At 43.2% G+C, this 20,101-nt stretch overlaps 1 protein-coding gene across 1 annotated transcript in view; it reads left to right on the top strand.

Moving 5' to 3' along the window:
- ano9 (anoctamin 9) overlaps positions 1-19,372 on the top strand; it is a 70,053-nt gene extending 50,681 nt beyond the window's left edge. Inside the window, exons 19-24 of the mRNA XM_033039129.1 lie at positions 5,738-5,890; positions 9,927-10,074; positions 10,786-10,905; positions 17,772-17,865; positions 18,034-18,146; positions 19,175-19,372. Coding sequence (XP_032895020.1) covers positions 5,738-5,890; positions 9,927-10,074; positions 10,786-10,905; positions 17,772-17,865; positions 18,034-18,146; positions 19,175-19,244 — 698 coding nt within the window. The 3' untranslated portion in view covers positions 19,245-19,372. The remainder of the gene's footprint in view (positions 1-5,737; positions 5,891-9,926; positions 10,075-10,785; positions 10,906-17,771; positions 17,866-18,033; positions 18,147-19,174) is intronic.
- The last annotated feature ends 729 nt before the right edge of the window (positions 19,373-20,101 follow it).

The following is a 20,101-nucleotide window of genomic DNA, read 5'->3' as shown; positions in this document are numbered from 1 at the left end:
AGACTGCTATCTGTTGTAATCGCTGTTGACCATTGTTTATTTATTTGAGAACGGGTTAAAAAAAATCATTGCAATGCAAGGGCCTGTTTAGGTCCACAAGAGGAATAATGAAATATACAATGTTTCCGTTGTATTTACTATTCACTATTTAATTGACATGATGCCAAGATGGAACTAAGCAGTTGCCTTGCTTGTAGATACCACAATAATACTGAACATTAGAAGTAATATTTGAAGACGAAGAAGTTGAAATATTGGAGAGATATTTGTGCGCATGCAATTTTACTTCAGCAAACATTTGAAGTCAGTTACAGGAATAGAAATTAGAACTGAACATATTGTTACATTATTATATAAAATATTAACTAAAGGTCATGGTCCCGAGAGAATTCACCGTTATCTTGACCGCGGTCTACATCCCACCCCAGGCAGACGTTCGTCTGGCACTGGAGGAGCTGCTGGCCATGGTCAACAAACACCAGACGTCTTACCCCGAGGCATTTACCACCATTACTGGGGACTTCAATAAGGCGAACCTCAAGAAATCACTCCCCAACTTCCACCAACATGTCTCCTGCTGCACCAGAGGAGACATGCCTATCGTTCTATCCCTCGCCCTCACTTCGGTAAGTCCGACCATACCGCGGTGCTGCTTCTTCCTGCCTACAGGCAGCAATTAAAGAGCGCACCCCCAGAAGTGAGGACAGCACAGAGCTGGTCGGGGGGGGGGGGGGGGGGGGGGGGGGGGGGGGGGGGGGGGCAGAAGAACAACTCCAGGACTGTTTGGAGTCTGTAGACTGGGCAATGTTCAAGGACTCGGCAACGGACTTGAACGAATATGCCACAGTCGTTACAGACTTCATAAAGAAATGTGTGGAGGAATACATCCCTACAAAAACCTTCCGAGTGTTTCCCAATCAGAAACCTTGGATGAACTTTGAGATCCGCACTCTCCTGAAGTCCAGACACAGGGCATTCACCTCCAATGATACAGTGGCCTACATGAAGACCAGATACGACCTTGGTAAGGCCATCAAAAAGGCCAAAAGGGACTTCTCCTCCAAACTGGAGGACGAGACAGATGTTCGGCAGCTGTGGCAGGGTTTGAATGCAATCACCTCCTACAAGGCAAAACCAGGAGGCAGCTCGAATGCCGGTGTAACATCACTCCCTGACAAGCTCAATGCGTTTTACGCACGCTTTGACAGGGAGAATACTGATGTGCCTTCCCGATCCCCCATTCGCTGTGATGGCATTTCAGTCTCAGTCACAGAGGCCGATGTCAGGAAATCCTTCAGAGGGGTGAACCCCCGAAAAGCACCTGGACCTGATGGTATACCCGGTCGTGTTCTAAAAACCTGTGCGGACCAACTGGCGGGAGTTTTTACGGTCATTTTCAACCTCTCACTTCTGAGGTCTGAGGTTCCCACCTGCTTTAAAAGGGCATCAATTATACCGGTGCCCAAGAAGAGTAAGGTGACGTGCCTCAATGACTATCGACCAGCGGCACTAACGCCGGTGGTGATGAAGTGCTTTGAGAGGTTGATCATGGAGCAAATCAACTCCTACCTCAACAAAAACATGGACCCACTGCAGTTCGCATACCGCCACAACAGATCAACGGTGGATGCGATCTCGCTGGCCCTCCACTCCGCACTGGACCACTTGGACAACAAAAACTCATATGTCAGGCTGTTATTCATTGATTACAGCTCGGCATTTAACACAATCATCCCCTCCAAACTGGTTACCAAACTCGCAGAACTGGGTCTCTGCGCATCCCTCTGCAACTGGATCCTCGACTTCCTCGTCCACAGACCACAGTCTGTTCGTATTGGTGGAAATGTGTCAGCCTCGATAACAATCAGCACGGGAGCACCTCAAGGCTGCGTGCTCAGCCCCCTGCTGTACTCACTCTATACCCATGACTGCGTAGCGAACCACAGTGCGAACTCCATCATCAAGTTCGCTGACGACACCACTATTGTGGGGCGTATCACTGATGGGGATGAGTCAGAGTACAGAAGAGAGATCGAGCAACTGTCCATATGGTGCCAGCGCAATAACCTGGCCCTCAACACCAGCAAAACCAAGGAACTGATTGTGGACTTTGGAAGGAGTAGGAGGGGGACCCACAGCCCCATTTATATCAACGGGTCGATGGTTGAAAGGGTCAAGAAATTCAAATTCCTGGGCGTGCACATCTCTGAAGATCTTTCCTGGTCCGAGAACACTAACGCAATTATCAAAAAAGCTCATCAGCGCCTCTACTTCCTGAGAAGATTACGGAGAGTTGGATTGTCAAGGAAGACTCTCTCTAACTTCTACAGGTGCACAGTCGAGAGCATGCTGACCGGTTGCATCGTGGCTTGGTTCGGCAATTTGAGCGCCCTGGAGAGGAAAAGACGACAAAAAGTAGTAAACACTGCCCAGTCCATCATCGGCTCTGACCTTCCTTCCATCGAGGGGATTTATCGCAGTCGCTGCCTCAAAAAGGCTGGCAGTATCATCAAAGACCCACACCATCCTGGCCACACACTCATCTCCCTGCTACCTTCAGGTAGAAGGTACAGGAGCCTGAAGACTGCAACAACCAGGTTCAGGAATAGCTACTTCCCCTCAGCCATCAGGCTATTAAACCTGGTTCAGACAAAACTCTGATTATTAACAACCACTTTCTGTTATTTGCACTTTACCAGTTTATTTATTCATGTGTGTATATATTTATATCATGGTATATGGACACATTTATCTGTTTTGTAGTAATTGCCTACTATTTTCTGTGTGCTTAAGCAAAGCAAGAATTTCATTGTCCTATACAGGGACACATGACAATAAACTCACTTGAACTTGGTTTTAAATGTTGTCCACCTGGGACGAAAGCCATATTAAAAAAAAACACACAGCCCAGTCCCTTCTCTTTTCCCTCATTTAAAATGATTCATTGTTCCATCTAGCATAAAACCAAAGGTCAACATTATATTACTCCCGTCACAACTTCCAGACTCTCCCAAAACACCCTCAAAATAATCTCCTATTTTTTTATTCCAGATCCTTACCCTGAGATTGAGCTAGAGCCCATTATATTGGTTCCTATGCACCATCCTAAACATTCACATCCCTCAACCACCAGTGGTGTTCTATCTGCAGACAGTTATATCTGCAAAATGTGTTCCATTTATTTGAAGTTGCTCTTACAGCATCTTTCAAACTCAAACTTTAGTTTTAAAAAGGGAAATTACAACATGCACAAAGAACAATTAGCACCTACAGGTTCTGCTCCGTCACATCCATCATTGTTTCTTCAATGGATCAGAGTTGGCCTATAAAGAGAATTGGGGATAAAATCTATTTTTATTGCGAAAAATGTAATGTAGAATTAAATTGATGATCCATGGATCATCAGTCTCTCCCAGGCTGATGGTGCTTGCCTTTGTTGGAGAAGGTTACTGGATTGGGGGAATGCATTTACAATTTATTTGTGAAACCACTGATTTCCACCCAGCATCAAATTGGGCCGCTTGCCATACCTCTGGGAGTATAATCCCCCAGCATGTGCATCAATGGGTGGCAGTTCCTTTCAAGCATCCAGAGTCTGCAATATTTTTCAGCACACCAGGATCAGTGAGTGGCAAGAAGCCTCTTTCTGCTTGACCTGTCATAGTAGCATCAAATAAATTGAGTGCATTTTGTAGATAATACCCTATGCAGTCACAGAACAATGGTGGTTGAAGGAAATGAATGTTTAGGGTGGTGGATTCTAGCTCCACTTATCCACTCTGTTGATCAAATATATTTTCATTTTACGAAACGTGTTAACTGTCCATCATATTATGACCTAGGTGCTTTGTTACCACATCCTTTATGATGGCTTTCAACATTTTGCTGACAACTGATGTCAGACTGAATGGTCTATAATTACCTATCTTTGCTTTTTCTCTTAAAAACTGGCACCTTTTTCTGCTGCTTCCTGCCTGCTGGAATTGTTTTGCAGAATCCACAGGAGTTTGTAAGATCATTCCCAATACATATTATTGGATTTTGCACATCCCCAATCCTTTCCACTCGTCACTTTATTTCATATTTCATGTATTTTGTGTTTCATGATTGTTGGCAGATCCCTCCTGGGATAACTAAAGTTGTATCGTATCGTATAACAATCTATACACCCGAGAAGTAAACAAATCTGGAGAAATTGTCTAGGTTTCAGTGCCATTAATCTTTCTGTGATATTAATTATTTTTAGATCCTTTTTGATCATTTCTTCTGCTCAATTTATTGTGTCTTTAATGCGATGCCAGATCAAAAAGATTGTTTAATGTCTCACCCATTTCTTAATTTTTCTTAATGATTTCTCCTGCGATTGTGTTCTGTTGTAATGTAATCTACTATCCCCACACACTTGTACTTAACTGCTTGTGCCTACATATAGTAAGGTCTAAGTATAGTAAGATATAAAAAAGGAACTTCACTGCACCTAGGTATACTTGACAATAAAGTACCATTGAAACATTTATCACTCGCTCTCTCCCCCCCCCCCCCCCCCCCCCCCCCCCCCCCCCCCCCTCCTTCTCCCCTCCACTCCCTCTGTATAAATGTTCTGGTCACATAATTGTAATTCCCAATGTTTAAGTGTGCCATGTTTATTGGCAACTTGCTGGAGTTTAGAAGAATGAGGGGGGACCTCATTGAAACATACAGAATAGTGAAAAGCTTGGATAGAGTGGATGTGGAGAGGATGTTTCCACTAGTGGGAGAGTCTGGGACTAGAGGTCATAGCCTCAGAATTAAAGGACATTCTTTTAGGAAGGAGTTGAGCAGAAATTTATTTAGAGTTATAGAGTGATACAGTGTTGATACAGGCCCTTCAGCCCAACTTGCCCACACCGGCCAACAATGTCCCAGCTACACTAGTCCCACTTGTCTGCACTTGGTCCATATCCCACCAAACCTGTCCTATCCATGTACGTCTAACTGTCTCTTAAATGATGGGGTAGTCCCAGCCTCTACTACCTCCTCTGGCAGCTTGATCCATACACACACCATCCTTTGTGTGAAAAAGTTACCCCTCGGATTCCTATTAAATCTTTTCCCATTCACCTTGAACCTATGTCCTCTGGTCCTCGATTCCCTTACTCTGGGGAAGAGACTCTGTGCATCTACCCGATCTATTCCTGTCATGATTTTAAGATCCTCCTGCGCTTCATGGAATAGAGACCCAGCATACTCAACCTCTCCCTATAGCTCACACACTCTAGTCCTGGCAAAATCCTCGTACATTTTTTCTGAACCCTATACCCTTTAGGAATATCTTTCCTATAACATGGTGCCCAGAACTGAACACAATATTCTAAATCTTATACAACTGCAACATGACCTCACAACTTCTATATTCAATACAAGAGGGTGGTGAATCTGTGGAATTCTTTGCCACAGAAGGCTGTGGAGGCCAAGTCAGTGGATATTTTTAAGGCAGAGATAAATAGATTCTTGATTAGTACAGATATCAGTGATTATGGGGAGAAGGCAGGAGAATGGGGTTAGAAGGGAGAGATAGATCAGCCATGATTGAATGGCGGAGTAGACTTAATGGGCCGAATGGCCTATTTATATGGCCTATCACATGACTTTATTTTAGTCTTATTTAACTTCACGTTTCTTACTGAATTAATTGCATTGACATTTTGATTTATTTGATTTGTTACTGACAAATTTATCAATATATTTTCATTTTCAGCAATTCAATATAGTTTCACCACAATATTTGTGGCAGCCTTCCCATTGGCTCCATTGTTGGCACTTGTAAACAATCTATTTGAAATTCGACTGGATGCGCGAAAAATGTTACTGCTTCAGAGACGGCCAATACCACGAAAAGCAAAAGATATTGGTAAGGCTCCAACTAACAATCTATATTTTATCTTTCAAAACGAGGTAAGTATATTAATGTGTATGACTTCTGAGGTAAAGAATATATGATTATAACTGAAGATATTCAAATAAAATTATCAATGGACAGTGTGGTTTATTATTTGTGATGCATTTTACCTCTTTTGAGGTTCAGTACCTCATTACTTTTATTCATCCTCAATAGCCTTAGAAACTTCTATTTGTTCAGTGATCTATTTGTTGCAGATCTATCTTTACACCTAACACAATTTAGATAGTGATAGTTTCAGTCAAAAGTCATAGGCATGTTCAGAAGTCTATAAACTTGCGTATTCAAGTACATTTCAGTACATTCATAGAACATAGAAACATAGAAAAATAGGTGCAGGCATAGGCCATTCGCCCCTTCAAGCCTGCACCACCATTCAATATGATCATGGCTGATCATCTAAAATCAGTACCCTGTTCCTGTTTTTTCCCCATATCCCTTGACTCCTTTATCCCTCAGAGCTAAATCTAACTCTCTCTTGAAAACATCCTGTGAATTGGCCTCCACTGCCTTATGTGGCAGAGAATTCCACAGATACACAACTCTCTGGGTGAGGAGGTTTTCCTCATCTCAGTCCTAAATGGCCTACGCCTTAGTCTTAAACTGTGACCCCTGATTCTGGACTTCCCCCAACATCGGAAACAATTTTCCTGCATTTAGCCTGTCCAATCCTTTAAGAATTTTATGTTTCTATAAGATCCCTTCTCATTCTTCCAAATTCCAGTGAAAACAAGCCCAGTCGACTCATTCTTTCATCATATGTCAGTCCCGCCATCCCAGGAATTAACCTGGTGAACCTACACTGCACTCCCTCAATAGCAATAATGTCCTTCCTCAAATTAGGAGACCAAAATTGCACACAATACTCCAGATGTGATCTTACCAGGGCCCTGTACAACTGCAGTAGGACCTCCTTGCTCCTAAACTCAAATTCTCTCGCAATGAAGGCTAACATGCCATTAGCTTTCTTCACTGCCTGTTGTAACTGCATGCTTACTTTAGGTGACTGATGTACAAGCACACCCAGGTCTCGTTGCACCTCCTTTTCCTAATCTGACACCATTCACATAATTATCTGCCTTCCTGTTCTTGCCACCAAATTGGATAACCTCCAATTTATCCACATTATACTGCATCTGCCATGCATCTGCCTACTCACCCAACTTATCCAAGTCACCCTATAGCCTCATAGCATCCTCCTCGCAGCTCACACTGCCACCCAGCATTGTGTCATCTGTAAACTTGGAGATTTAATTCCATCATCTAAATCGTTATTATATATTGTAAATAACTGTGGTCCCAGCACCGAGCCTTGCGGCACCCCACTAGTCACTGCCAGCTCCCCACGTCAAATGTGCTATTTATAATATCAATTGTTACACATTAATACCAAGGTAACAGTGGATGTTATCATGTTTCTGAAGGTAGTTAGAAAATCCTTTTAAAATTCAAAGCAAATTTCCACTTTGCCTGCCAAAGCCGCTTACTCAGCTTATTAGTGAAGAAGCCTTAACCATGCATCTTTTTATTAATGATCTGGATGAGGGAATTGAAGGCAATATCTCCAAGTTTGCGGATGACACTAAGCTGGGGGCAGTGTTAGCTGTGAGGAGGATGCTAGGAGACTGCAAGGTGACTTGGATAGGCTGGGTGAGTGGGCAAATGTTTGGCAGATGCAGTATAATGTGGATAAATGTGAGGTTATCCATTTTGGTGGCAAAAACAGGAAAGCAGACTATTATCTAAATGGTGGCCGACTAGGAAAAGGGGAGATGCAGCGAGACCTGGGTGTCATGGTACACCAGTCATTGAAAGTAGGCATGCAGGTGCAGCAGGGAGTGAAGAAAGCGAATGGTATGTTAGCTTTCATAGCAAAAGGATTTGAGTATAGGAGCAGGGAGGTTCTACTGCAGTTGTACAGGGTCTTGGTGAGACCACACCTGGAGTATTGCGTACAGTTTTGGTCTCCAAATCTGAGGAAGGACATTATTGCCATAGAGGGAGTGCAGAGAAGGTTCACCAGACTGATTCCTGGGATGTCAGGACTGTCTTATGAAGAAAGACTGGATAGACTTGGTTTATACTCTCTAGAATTTAGGAGATTGAGAGGGGAACTTATAGAAACTTATAAAATTCTTAATGGGTTGGACAGGCTAGATGCAGGAAGATTGCTCCCGATGTTGGGGAAGTCCAGGACAAGGGGTCACAGCTTAAGGATAAGGGGGAAATCCTTTAAAACCGAGATGAGAAGAACTTTTTTCACACAGAGAGTGGTGAATCTCTGGAACTCTCTGCCACAGAGGGTAGTCGAGGCCAGTTCATTGGCTATATTTAAGAGGGAGTTAGATGTGGCCCTTGTGGCTAAGGGGATCAGAGGGTATGGAGAGAAGGCAGGTACGGGATACTGAGTTGGATGATCAGCCATGATCATATTGAATGGCAGTGCAGGCTCGAAGGGCCAAATGGCCTACTCCTGCACCTAATTTCTATGTTTCTATGTTTCTATGTTTACCTCTAGATTTGACGTAAAACAATCAGAATGGGGTAAGTCATTTTACCCTTCAAACCTGCTCTGCATTTCATACAGGAGTGGCTGATCCAATATCTCAGTGCGATATTCCTTTCTCTTAAGTAACACATCCATTTCAAAATGTTCATCCTTTTTTACAAACCCTCCTGTGATAACCATGCTCTTTCCTACTTAAACTACTATGCTTTTCTTTAAGGCATTCCTTAATCCTAACTTTTTGGTAATCTCCAGCATGACTCTGGTATCAAATTTTGTTTAATTTCACTCCTTTAGCATATCTAATGTGACATCTTACGGCACTAGAGAATATGAGGGGATTGCAGAAACTGCAAATGTATTCTTTTTTGCTATAGATTGAAAGTATTGTTATCAATGACAGTTCATTGACTACATAACATGGCTGGTCAATATTAACTAGGTCATGTCATACGTTCTTAATTAAAGATTGATAATGGCATATTAGTGTAATTTGGAACAAGCTTAGATATTGTTGTAAAGGATGTGGATAGGGCTTATAGAGTGGCATATTATATAAAAATTTCATAAAACTATCAATAACATTTTGCCAAAAAGAAAAAAACAAACAGATATTGAAAATACTACGCAGGTCAACTCTCTTCCGTCAATGCACTTTTTGTGCTGACGTATCACAATTCTATCTGTTAGAGATTTATTTTGAACAAATTAGTGTGTTCTTCAACACTCGTTTGAAGGACAATGGATCAGAATCATTCAATCTATTATTTTTAGATAGATTATCTTTTATTTCTCATCATTGACTATATTTTAGTTCAGGGTAACTATTTAACAGGGCGGCAGGGTGGCACAGAAGTAAAGCCGCTGCCTTAAAGACCCGGGTTCGATCCTGGCTATGAGTGCTGTCTGTACGGAGTTATATGTTCTTCCTGTGACAGAGTGGGTATTCTCTGAGTGCTCTGGTTTCTTCCCACACTTCAAAGACATACAGGTTTGTAGGTTAATTGGCTTCAGTAAAAATTGTAGATTGTCCCTAGTGTGTAGGATAGTGTTAGTGTGTACGGGATCGCTGGTAGACACGGACCCGTTGGACGAAGGGCCTGTTTCCGCGCTGTATCTCTAAACTAAACTAAAGTAATATCTTTTGTTATTATGGTTCATTTGGCTTTTATGGTCCATCATCTAGATTCAAGTGTACATCATTAACTGAGATGTAATTCAGTACAGTGTGATCAGGATATGATTGAATAGATTGTGGATTCATGATAATATAATCTCACCCAGTCATCATTTGTGATTCACTGTTTCCATGAAATGCACTCAAGCCTATTGTTTGCAATGAGATGCATTGGTTCAACAGATGTGTGGATTTGGACATTTAAAAAACAAGAAGAGAAATTGAGCACACACCCATGCATTCACAAAATCAGATTATTGATGTTTTTGCTGCTAGAAAATAATTGAACTGTGTCCACACTACAGGGATATGGGTGAAAATCCTTGAGGCAATTGGCGTTCTGGCTGTCATTGGAAATGGGCTGGTGATCGCAATCACATCTGATTTCATCCCGCGTTTAGTTTATCGGTATGAATATGGTCCCTGCGCAAATGGACGCAGTGCAGTTGACAAGTAAGTATAAAACATGAATTATTATTAACGTTGGCAAATAGATCTCATAACACAGTGGAGAGAGTTCACCATACATCTGTTATATACAGGGCTGATGCTTTGTATTGAGACAAATTGCCCAAGATACATCATATTTTATTAAACCAGCACCGGAATGCAAGTCCAATTTCACCTATCCCAAAACAGTAAACCACAGGTACTGGCATCTGAAATTTAAACAGAAAAAAATGGAAATACTCAACAAGTCAGGTAGCTTCTGCAGAGAGAGAATTCATCATCACAGTTGCTGCTGAGTATTACCCGTATTTTCTGTTGTTATTTCTGATTTCGCAAACTGATGCTAAAAGTATATGTTCCCTTCCCTGGAGACCTTACTGGAAATCGATTCCTCTAACAAGAAATTGGTACTCTTACTGAAAAGAATGAAATCATAGAAATGAGGGAACATTTTAGGCAATCAGACAGTTTTAAAGGAGAATCTCCTTGACTACATTAAAGAGTTGACTGTGCAATGCTTCCTTAGCACTTTTTGGAACATCAATGCTTTGCTTTTAATGAATGCATCAAAAGAAATATGCTAAAAGGCAGCCCAAAAATATATGACACCTGAATACCTTGGCAAACATATTTCAAACTCCTGCTCTGTTTGGATCCTTATACTTATTTCTTCACAATGTTAACTATATTGATAATATTTTGTTTACTTTGCAGTTGTTTGATGGGGTATGTTAATAACAGTCTGTCGGTGTTCTATGTAAAACATTTTGAGAACGAAACTCGTTTGAAGGACAATGGATCAGAATCACTGGGATTCCGAGTAAAATACTGCAGGTATAACATGGCCAGACTTTTCCATCTCTTGTGTGTACCAACATGTTTAGGTTTCCTGATATCTCTTTATTACGTACTTTATTTTCTGAAACTGCGGACCTACAGTACAGAGGTATCATCTCAGGGACCTAGACAGCTATTGAATGTCCTACTATGAGGGTGACTTACGTTTACATGTTTAAGTAAAGGCCACGCTGACTGTGTTTGTGGCTCTGAAAGGAACTGCCAGCAACATAGCTGGGCAGTATATAATATGGCCCAGCTTTTAATCTAAGTGAGGATGTGGCCAATCGTCAGCACCACCACTATGTTGGGGATTGTTGAATTGAATTGAATTGAATGCCTTTATACTTTAAACGTTTGTACCTCTCATTCTGTATTTTGTCAAACTTAATCTTGGATTTCTATCCCCATTCCCAATCTGGAGATTAGGAGCAAAGTGATGTTAAATCCTTTTTTCTTTATTTTCATTTAAAAATAATCATATTGGCAAGTGTAAAATACCTTTGTTACATTTGAGTGGTAGGGTTTTACCACATTTAATGCTGTCACAGTGTGCTGGGGCTGGGGCAGAGGCTAAGCCTAACAATATGCCATTTGAGACCTGTTATCAGTTGAACTACTGCTACACTCTGTTAGATACCACCCCAGGTTAAGCTTCATTAGCCATGCAGGCCGTGGAGGCCGGTTCTCTGGATACTTTCAAGAGAGAGCTAGATTGGCTCTTAAAGATAATAGCGTCAGGGGATATGGGGAGAAGGCACGAACGGGGTACTGATTGGGGATGATCAGCCATGATTACATTGAATGGTGGTGCTGGCTCGAAGGGCCGAATGGCCTGTTCCTGCACCTATTGTCTATTGTTTATCACATCCTTTCTAGGACAGTATGGATAGGCAGGAACTGTGAGCTCCAAGGCAGGGGACCAGGTCAGAGCCAGCTTCATTCAGCTAGCTAATAATCAAGAAATGAGCAAAACTAATTCAGCTAAGAAATAGAGGTCAGACCTGCATACCTTACTAGTTTATATGGCACATAATGTGCAGTGGTTTTAAGAATGGAGAATAAAATAGACTGTCAGAATCTGCATCATTCTCCAGTAGCCCAATATCCACTCTTGCCTCTTTTTCACTCTTTATATATTCGTAGAAACTTTTGCTATCCTCTTTTATATTATTGGCTAGTTTACATTCGTACTTCATCTTTTCTCACCGTATAGTCCTTTTAATTACCTTTAGTTGTTCTTTAAAAACCATCCCTGTCCTCTGGCTTCCCTCTAATCTTTGCAATGCCTTCTCTTTTGCTTTTATGTTGTCCTTGACCTCCCTTTTTAACCATGGTCATTTGTATTCTCCCCCTGGAATCTTCCTTCCTCTTTGGAATCCTGCACCTTCCAAGTTATCCGCATAAATTCCTGCCATTGCTGCTCTACCATCATTCCTACTAAAGCCCCTGTCCAGTCAATCTTTGCCAACTCCTCCCTCATGCCTTGGTAGTCCCCTTTGCTCTGCTGTAATACAGAGACGTCCGATTTCACCTTCTCCCTTTCAAATCTTATCATATCGTGGTCACTACCTCCTAGTGGTGCCTTTACCTCAAGTTCTCTAATCAAATCTGTTTTTTGCACAACATTAAATCTAGAATTGCCTTATCCCTAGTAGGCTCCACTACAAGCTGCTCTAAGAAACTATCTCGGAGGCACTCTACAAATTATCTCTTGGAGTCCGTGCTAGCCTGATTCTCCCAGTCTACCTGCATATTGAAATCTCCTGATGCAACTTAAACCCTATATCCTGGCTACAGTTTGGGGGCCTTGAAATAACTCCCATTATAGTCTTTTTACCCTTGCAGTTTTTCAGCTCTACCAACAGGGACCCAGCATCTTCTGATCCTATGTCATCCTTTGTTAAGGACTGAATTTCATTCCTAACTAGCAGTACTACCCATCCCCCTCTACCCACCATTCTGTCCTCCTTGCGATAGGATGTGTAGCCTTAAATATTTAGCTCCCAGTTCCGAACCTCTTGTTGCCACATCTCTGTAATGCCTGCAACATCATACCTGCCAATTTCCAACTGTGCTACAAGCTCATCCACTTTATTCCTTGTGCTACGTGCATTCAAATATAATACCTTCAATTCGGTGTTGACCACCCCTCCTCTTACAACAATCCCGATTTTACCGGACCTTACTCTCAACCTTACTTTAAGGTGAGGATGCAAAGTTTAAAGGAGAATAGGCCAGGTGCGGACCCGTTGGGCCCCGTCCCCAACACAATATTCCACCACTCACCCATAGCCCTCAACTGCCTAGGCGCGACAGACGGGTTCCCGTTGTGACGCCAGACATCCCTGTTGTGATGCGAGTCATGGCAACAGTCACCCAACTGTGCAGGTACGGCCGGCAAGTAGGAATGTGACTGCGATCTAAGTTTGATAAGTTTAAAATGGTAATAACTTGTAAAATATAAGATCACTCTCCCTCTTCAGTCCCCTATTCCCCTTCTCCATTATCCTCTCTCTCCTCACCCTCCACCAATCCTCCTCTGCTTCCTCCCCTCACCCCTTCCCTCCCCTCACCCCTCCCTCCCCTACTCTCTCTTCCCCCCCCTCCATTACCTCACCATCTCTCTTCCTACCCCATCCTCCTTCATTCCCCCTTATCCCCAGCACTCACTCCCCCTCCTCTTCACCCTCCCTCTTCTTTCCCCTCTCCTGTCCCCATCCCACTCTCCCTCCTCATCTCCCCCGATGCTCTCTTCTCCCTCTATCCCCCACTCCTTACCTCCCCCTTCCTCTCCCTCCCTACCCCCTTCAATCCCTCCTCACTTCCACAGGATCTCGATGTAAACCACCGCCGGCCCCGTTTTCTCCACCACGTCGGCGATGAGGTTGTACTTGAGGCGGGGGCTGTCAGGGGGCACGGGCCGAGCGGCCTGGAGCCGGGGGAGGGTGAGGCCGAGGCTGCGGCCTAGTCTTTGCCCCGGGTCCCACTCCTCTCCCTCCCCGCGGGCCTGGAGCAGCAGCGCCGCTGCCTCCAGACCTAGCCCCAGCCGCCGTGGTAATTTCAAATCCCGCAAGCGAGGATACCGGGCCCACTGCATAGCAATGTTACAAAATTTTGAGATTTTAAAAATCAAGTCTGCAATTTATCCCATCAGATAAAGCATAAAAAGAAGTTTAATTTGACAACTAATTCACTTTCATATCTCAAGTATTAAAAAAGTTATGGCCATTTTCATACTCGGAAATTAGCATCTTATTCCCTATTGATTTTCAATGGACATAACAAAAAAGCTGTGATCGTGGACAGTCAAAAGCCCATAACTTTCTTAAAAATTAAGAGAACTGAATGAAATTTTCAGTTGTCATAGATTGAAGCATTCTGAAACAAATATAAAATAATCTTATTTGGATGACCTGAAATTAAAGCATATAGTTAGTTAGTTACCCAATTGTAGCTAATTCCAAACTTCAATTACTAGATCTAAACATCTATCCATTTCTTAAGAAAAGATTAACATTTTTAAATAGCATAAGTGTCCAAATAATATTCACAAAGAAGACACAATAAAACATGATTTTTAAATCTCATTGACATTAATTTATAGGCCAAATGGAAGGAATTTAGTGTTCAATTGCTGTAAATTAATGGCATTTAAATCAGCTTTCGAGTGGGGAATCCTGTGGAACGCGCTGGTTTAGAACGTTCACATTGCAGTAGATTTGTGCCCCCAAGTGCTCAGAAAATACTGCGGGATATAATGGGCCCCAAATTAGCTACTCGCAACATTAAATTTTGTATAAAGGGATCTTAAGAAGCCCTTTTTAAAGTAAAAATAAACAACCTACCTTCCGTTGTCCCCTGTATGAGATCCGGCCCGTTGTCGTCGGTCGCGGGTTTAGAGGTTAATTTTTAACCTACTATAACAAGTAAATAAAACCCTTAAAACTAAAAATAGCTCAAACGACGGAATCTTCCAGCGATTTTTCGTTAATAATTAACTAGGCTGAACATCCTCGATTTGAACAGGGAAAATCGCGTTTTAAACCCGCCACCCTCTAAACGGCGCCAAAATCGCGCACACGGGCTAGGACAGATTTTCAGCGACGCTTCAGGTACGTTTTACAACATACCTACACGGCACACGCGCGGCGAGACTTTCAGTTATTTTGAAATACGCAAGCGCGGATACCAGGCCCATTGCGCAGGCGTGGTCATTTCAAATCCCGCACGCGGCTGACATGCAGTGCACGTGGCAAAATGATTTTTTTTTTTAAGTTTAAAATCCCATTGTGAGGTCATTGTGACATCAAATGAGGCTGACGGGCAGGGCAAGTGGAAAGTGGTTTTTGTAAAGTTTAAAATGTCAAGAACTTGTAAAATATAACATGAATCTGAATGAAACTTAGCTGACGGACACCCCAGGACAAGGGTGAGAAAAGTGGGCCAAAAATTGTAGCGCTGTCGTGTACCGTTTTGACGGGGTTTTGGGATCTCACACGCATGTGTACAAACAAACAAACAAGATGAGATTTTTAATAATATCTATATTACTAAAAGTCTGTTCTTGACCGGTTTTGGCCATCTGTGCTGCGATTTCCGAGAGAACGCCGCCACCTATGGCCGTCATTTTTGGTCACCTTGCTCAGAGCCCCCCTCCGCCGTATGTGTGCCAAGGATTTTTCCCGTCGATGAAAAATGACAGAGATATTAATGATTTTACAAAATTCCCCATTCTCTCTGCTGCCCCTGCTGGCGGCAGGGGGGGGACTATAAAACCAGGAAATGGTGTGCCCCAATCAGTCTCTTCAAGATGGAGGAAGGCAGAGGGTCACGTTTCTCTGAGCTGTGAATAACACACAACACATGTCTACTCAAATGTAAGTGTCCTTAGTGGTTCTAAAACGCTTGCAGAATGTGTCTATTGGTTCTAAAATGTTTGCAAAAAGTGTTTATTGGTTCTAAAATGTTTGCAAAAAGTGTCTCTTTTGGTTCTACAATGCTTGCAGAATGTGTCTTTTTTGGTTCTAAAATGTTTTTTAAGTTCTCCCCCCCCCTATCCTCTACCCCCAAACTCTCCTCTCCCCCCCCCCTCCCCTCCTCCCCCCCCTCTCCCTCCCCCCCTCTCCTCTCCCCCCCTCTCCTCTCCACCCCCTCTCCTCTCCCCCCCTCACCTCTCCCCCCCTCACCTCTCCCCCCCTCACCTCTCCTCCCCCTCTCCTCTCCCTCTCCTCTCCCTCTCCTCTCCCCGTCTCCTCTCCCCACAATTCTCTTATCCCCCTCTCCTCTCTCCCCCCTCTCCACTACCCCCTCTCCTCTTACCGCTCTCCTCTCTCCCCTCTCCTCTCCCCCTCTCCTCTCCCCCCTCTCCTCTCCCCCCTCTCCTCTCCCCCCCTCTCTCTCCTCTCCCCCCCCTCTCCCCCCCTCTCCACCCCTCACCTCTCCCCCCCCGCCCCCCCTCCTCTTCTCTCCCCCCTCTCCTCTCCCCCCCTCTCCTATCCCCCCTCCCCTCTCCCCCCTCCTCTCCCCCCCATCTCCTCTCCTTCCTCTCCTCTCCCCCCCTCTCCTCTCCCCCTCCCCCCCTCTCTCTCTCCCCTCTTTTTCTCCCCTCCATCCCCTCCCCCACCATTCCTCCCCTAAACCCCCTCCCCTCCACACACCCCTACCCCCTTCCCTCCACCCTCCCTGCTCCCCCCCCCCCTCCCCTCTCAGCCCACCCTTTCCCCCTCTTTCCCCTCTCTCCCCCCTCCCTCCCCCCCTCTCCTACCCCCCTCTCCTCCCCCTCCCCATCTCTCCTTCCCCTCCCCATCTCTCCTCCCTCTCCCCCCCTCTCTCTCTCTCCCCTCCACCCCTCCATCCCCTCCCTCCCTCCCCTAAACCCCCTCCCCTCCACACCCCCTACCCTCTTCCCTCCACCCTCCCCCCTACCTCCCCCTCCCTGCTCCCCACCTCACCCCCCTCTCAGCACCCCCTCTCTCTCCCCCTCACTCTCATGCTCTCTCTCTCCTCCCCTCCTCCCCCACCTTTCCCCCCTCACCCGCCCTCCCTCTTCTCCTCCTCTCCACCCCCCTCTCCCTCTTGCCCCTCTCTCTGTGTCTGTGTCTCTGTCTCTCTCTCTGTCTCTGCCTCTTCTCTCTCTGCCCTCACTCTCTACCCCCGCCCCACCCCCTCTCTAGATGTGACTGCAAGTTGGGGGCTATGCGTCAGTAGATAGGGTGTTTATGGGGTAAAAGGAGCAAATTAATAATATTAATATAATATCAAGGGGGGTAATTAGCGTGAGTGCGGGGGGGGGGGGGTGTTAGTTAGTGTGTGTGACGCTGCATGCCGCCTCCCCCCCCCACAACCGCACGTTGGGGGAACAGACCCAACGGGTCTGCACTTGGTCTAGTATCTTATATATATATATAGATAGATGTGCAGGACTATTTTTTTCATACCGAGGTTGGTGAGTACCTGGAGCAAGTTGCCAAGAGTGGTGGTTGAGGCAGATACAATAGTGGCATTTCAGAGAATTTTGGATAGACATATGGATATACAGGGAATGACGGGCTATGGATGATGTGCAGGCAGATAAGATTTGGTCTTAGCATCATGAACGGCATTGACATTTTGGGCCGAAGGGCCTGTTCTTGTACTGTACTGTTCTATGTTCTATTTATAATTGCCTGGACCTATCTTGTCCATCAATTTACAGCATGTCTACAAGTAGCAGAGTTCAATGCATATACCATCTTAATGTAATTGCTAGGCTTCATAGCTATGAGTTTTTTGGCCACAATAATACTTGGGACAATTACTTGCACTTCTGACAGCTGTGGCTCGCACGTTTAGAGCTTTCTTATATTGTTTCTCCTTCTCAGGTATCGTGATTACAGAACTGGTGATGACTATGAATACACAATTCAATTCTGGCATATTTTTGCTGCTCGTTTGGGGTTTCTTGTTTTATTTGAGGTAAATAAACTAGTACATTGCATGCACTTACCTCTTGATTGATAGTTTCTTTTCACAACTTGAATAGTTTGAGTTAATATTATTGGATATAAAATTATCATTTTGAATACAATGTAAAAATATATAGTTTGTACACAATATGAATATTTATTTTCATCTCCTTTACAGAATGTTGTTATTAGCATCAAGTTTATTGCAGCTTGGTTTGTTCCTGATGTTCCAGCTTCAGTGGAAAATCAAAATCTAAAACAAACATATGAGCGACTACAGAAGGAATTGAAGTAAGTTTGTGCTTCGATTAAAGTTAATTGCCATGAGCTGGAATCACAGATATTCTACTGGAGTTATTTAAATTCTGGTGAACTGTATAGGCAAGTGTGCATGTGATATCAATGTTGATACAATGCAAAGAACATGCAAACACATTTGGCCACTTGATGCAATCTCAGTAACACTGGCCATTAAGTAATGTCACCTGGATGTCCTAAACATTGAAGCCACTGCTTTCTTATAGAGATGTCCAATCTATGTTCATTTACCCCAGCACCAAGTTCATGGTCTCCATTCCGCCCATCATAACTACTCTTAAGTACTGCAATCAATTAAAAAAAAAAAATAATTTCCAGTTAATTCCACTGTTAATTTCAAATTTCAAATAACTTCACATGTCAGTTTCTTTATACTTAATTAATAATGAAGAGCATTGTTCGTAAACAATATTGCATGATGAACAACAGTAGATGTGAACCAATGATGGTGAATAAAAAACTGCCCAGATAATTGTTTGATACAAGAAAATGGCTGCCATTTATCCAGTGGGCAGGTGGCCAGAATCAACAGAGATAATGTAACTGGTGAGGCATGTGTCGTACTAGATATAGTGTAATACTAGTTACAGTTATTGCCCGTGTTAGACAGTGTAATCAAATGGCAAGTATAATGTTTTTACAGGTGATCCGTGCGTTACGGCTGTTCAGGTAATTCAGCCTTACAGAGTTCACGAATCACTATCCAAAAATATTTGCTCTCATGGAATATGTGTGAAAAAGTAAATAAATAAACACAATTTTATTTCCAACTTATGACGCATTGCCCAAATTATGCCACTTTGAGAAGACCATTATCTAAGAATACAATCCTGCCTCCCACCCCTGCCCCGCCATATTGCAGCGGTCACCTCTATTGATGGTATTTTATTGGTTAGTGCAAGAGACTAGCTTAAAATTGACACTGCAAGGGGAATAATGCAAAATTAATTGGAATAAAACATTTATGAAGGATTGTTATTGAAAAAAAATCTTTCTTTCAGGATGACCAACGGAGACATTCCTGATAATCAGATGCTTAATCGGTGCAGATATCAGTCAACAACTGTGTGAACAGTTTGAGAAATTGTGTGCCAGTAAAGATTTAACAATTTCCGCTTGGCTCAGAAGTATCCTGTTAATATATTTTCGTATATTGTTGCATTGGATCAAAATCACTTGAAAAGAGGAGGTGTTTGAAGAACAGCTGATTTTTCTCGATGAAGGACATTCTAATTAATCATGATCTTCATTGTTAATACAAAAAAATCAATTTCCAAAACAAAAATCAGTTTGGTGCAGATCAAATGGATCGTTGCTCTTATTTCTTCATGGTCAGAGTTACTGACTAAATAGTAAGTCCCTAAATCCTAATTTTCACAACAACTCTGAGAAGTAGACTTCCATTGCAAATTCTACATCAACAGTGGATCCTACAAATGTCTTCCTTGAAAATCTGTATGCCTTCAATACCCAACAAGAAGAATCTTAGAACTTGTATTCTGTACTCCAGAACTTGAACGATTTCTTTGCGAAGTAAACATTGAAAATTGCTAGCCACTTAGGTAAAAATGTGATATGGAGGCAGAAGAGATTGTAGATTCTGGAATTTTAAAAACAAAGAACTGGATGAACTCAGCAGGTCAGGCAGCATCTGTTGAGGGAAAGGACAGATGACAGTTTCAAATCAGCTCCTCTCTTCAGACTAATGAAGTGGGGAGAAAAATCTGGAAAAGAGTGGTAGGGGTAGGGCAAAGCCTGGCAAATGGATACAGTTGAGCATATGCATGTGGGTGGAGTAAGTGATAAAGGCTAGTGATAAGTGATGAAAATAAATTGGGAACAGGGAGATGAGGATAAGGAGGAAGGGAAAGGAACAGGGTGGCTGAGGTGGAGGGAGAATTGTGTGAAATGTGTTACTTTATTACCTT

This window comes from Amblyraja radiata, chromosome 20 (assembly GCF_010909765.2).
Source record: "Amblyraja radiata isolate CabotCenter1 chromosome 20, sAmbRad1.1.pri, whole genome shotgun sequence".
In the NCBI taxonomy this organism is placed as follows: Eukaryota; Metazoa; Chordata; class Chondrichthyes; order Rajiformes; family Rajidae; genus Amblyraja; species Amblyraja radiata.
This window is presented reverse-complemented; position numbering and strand designations above follow the sequence as displayed.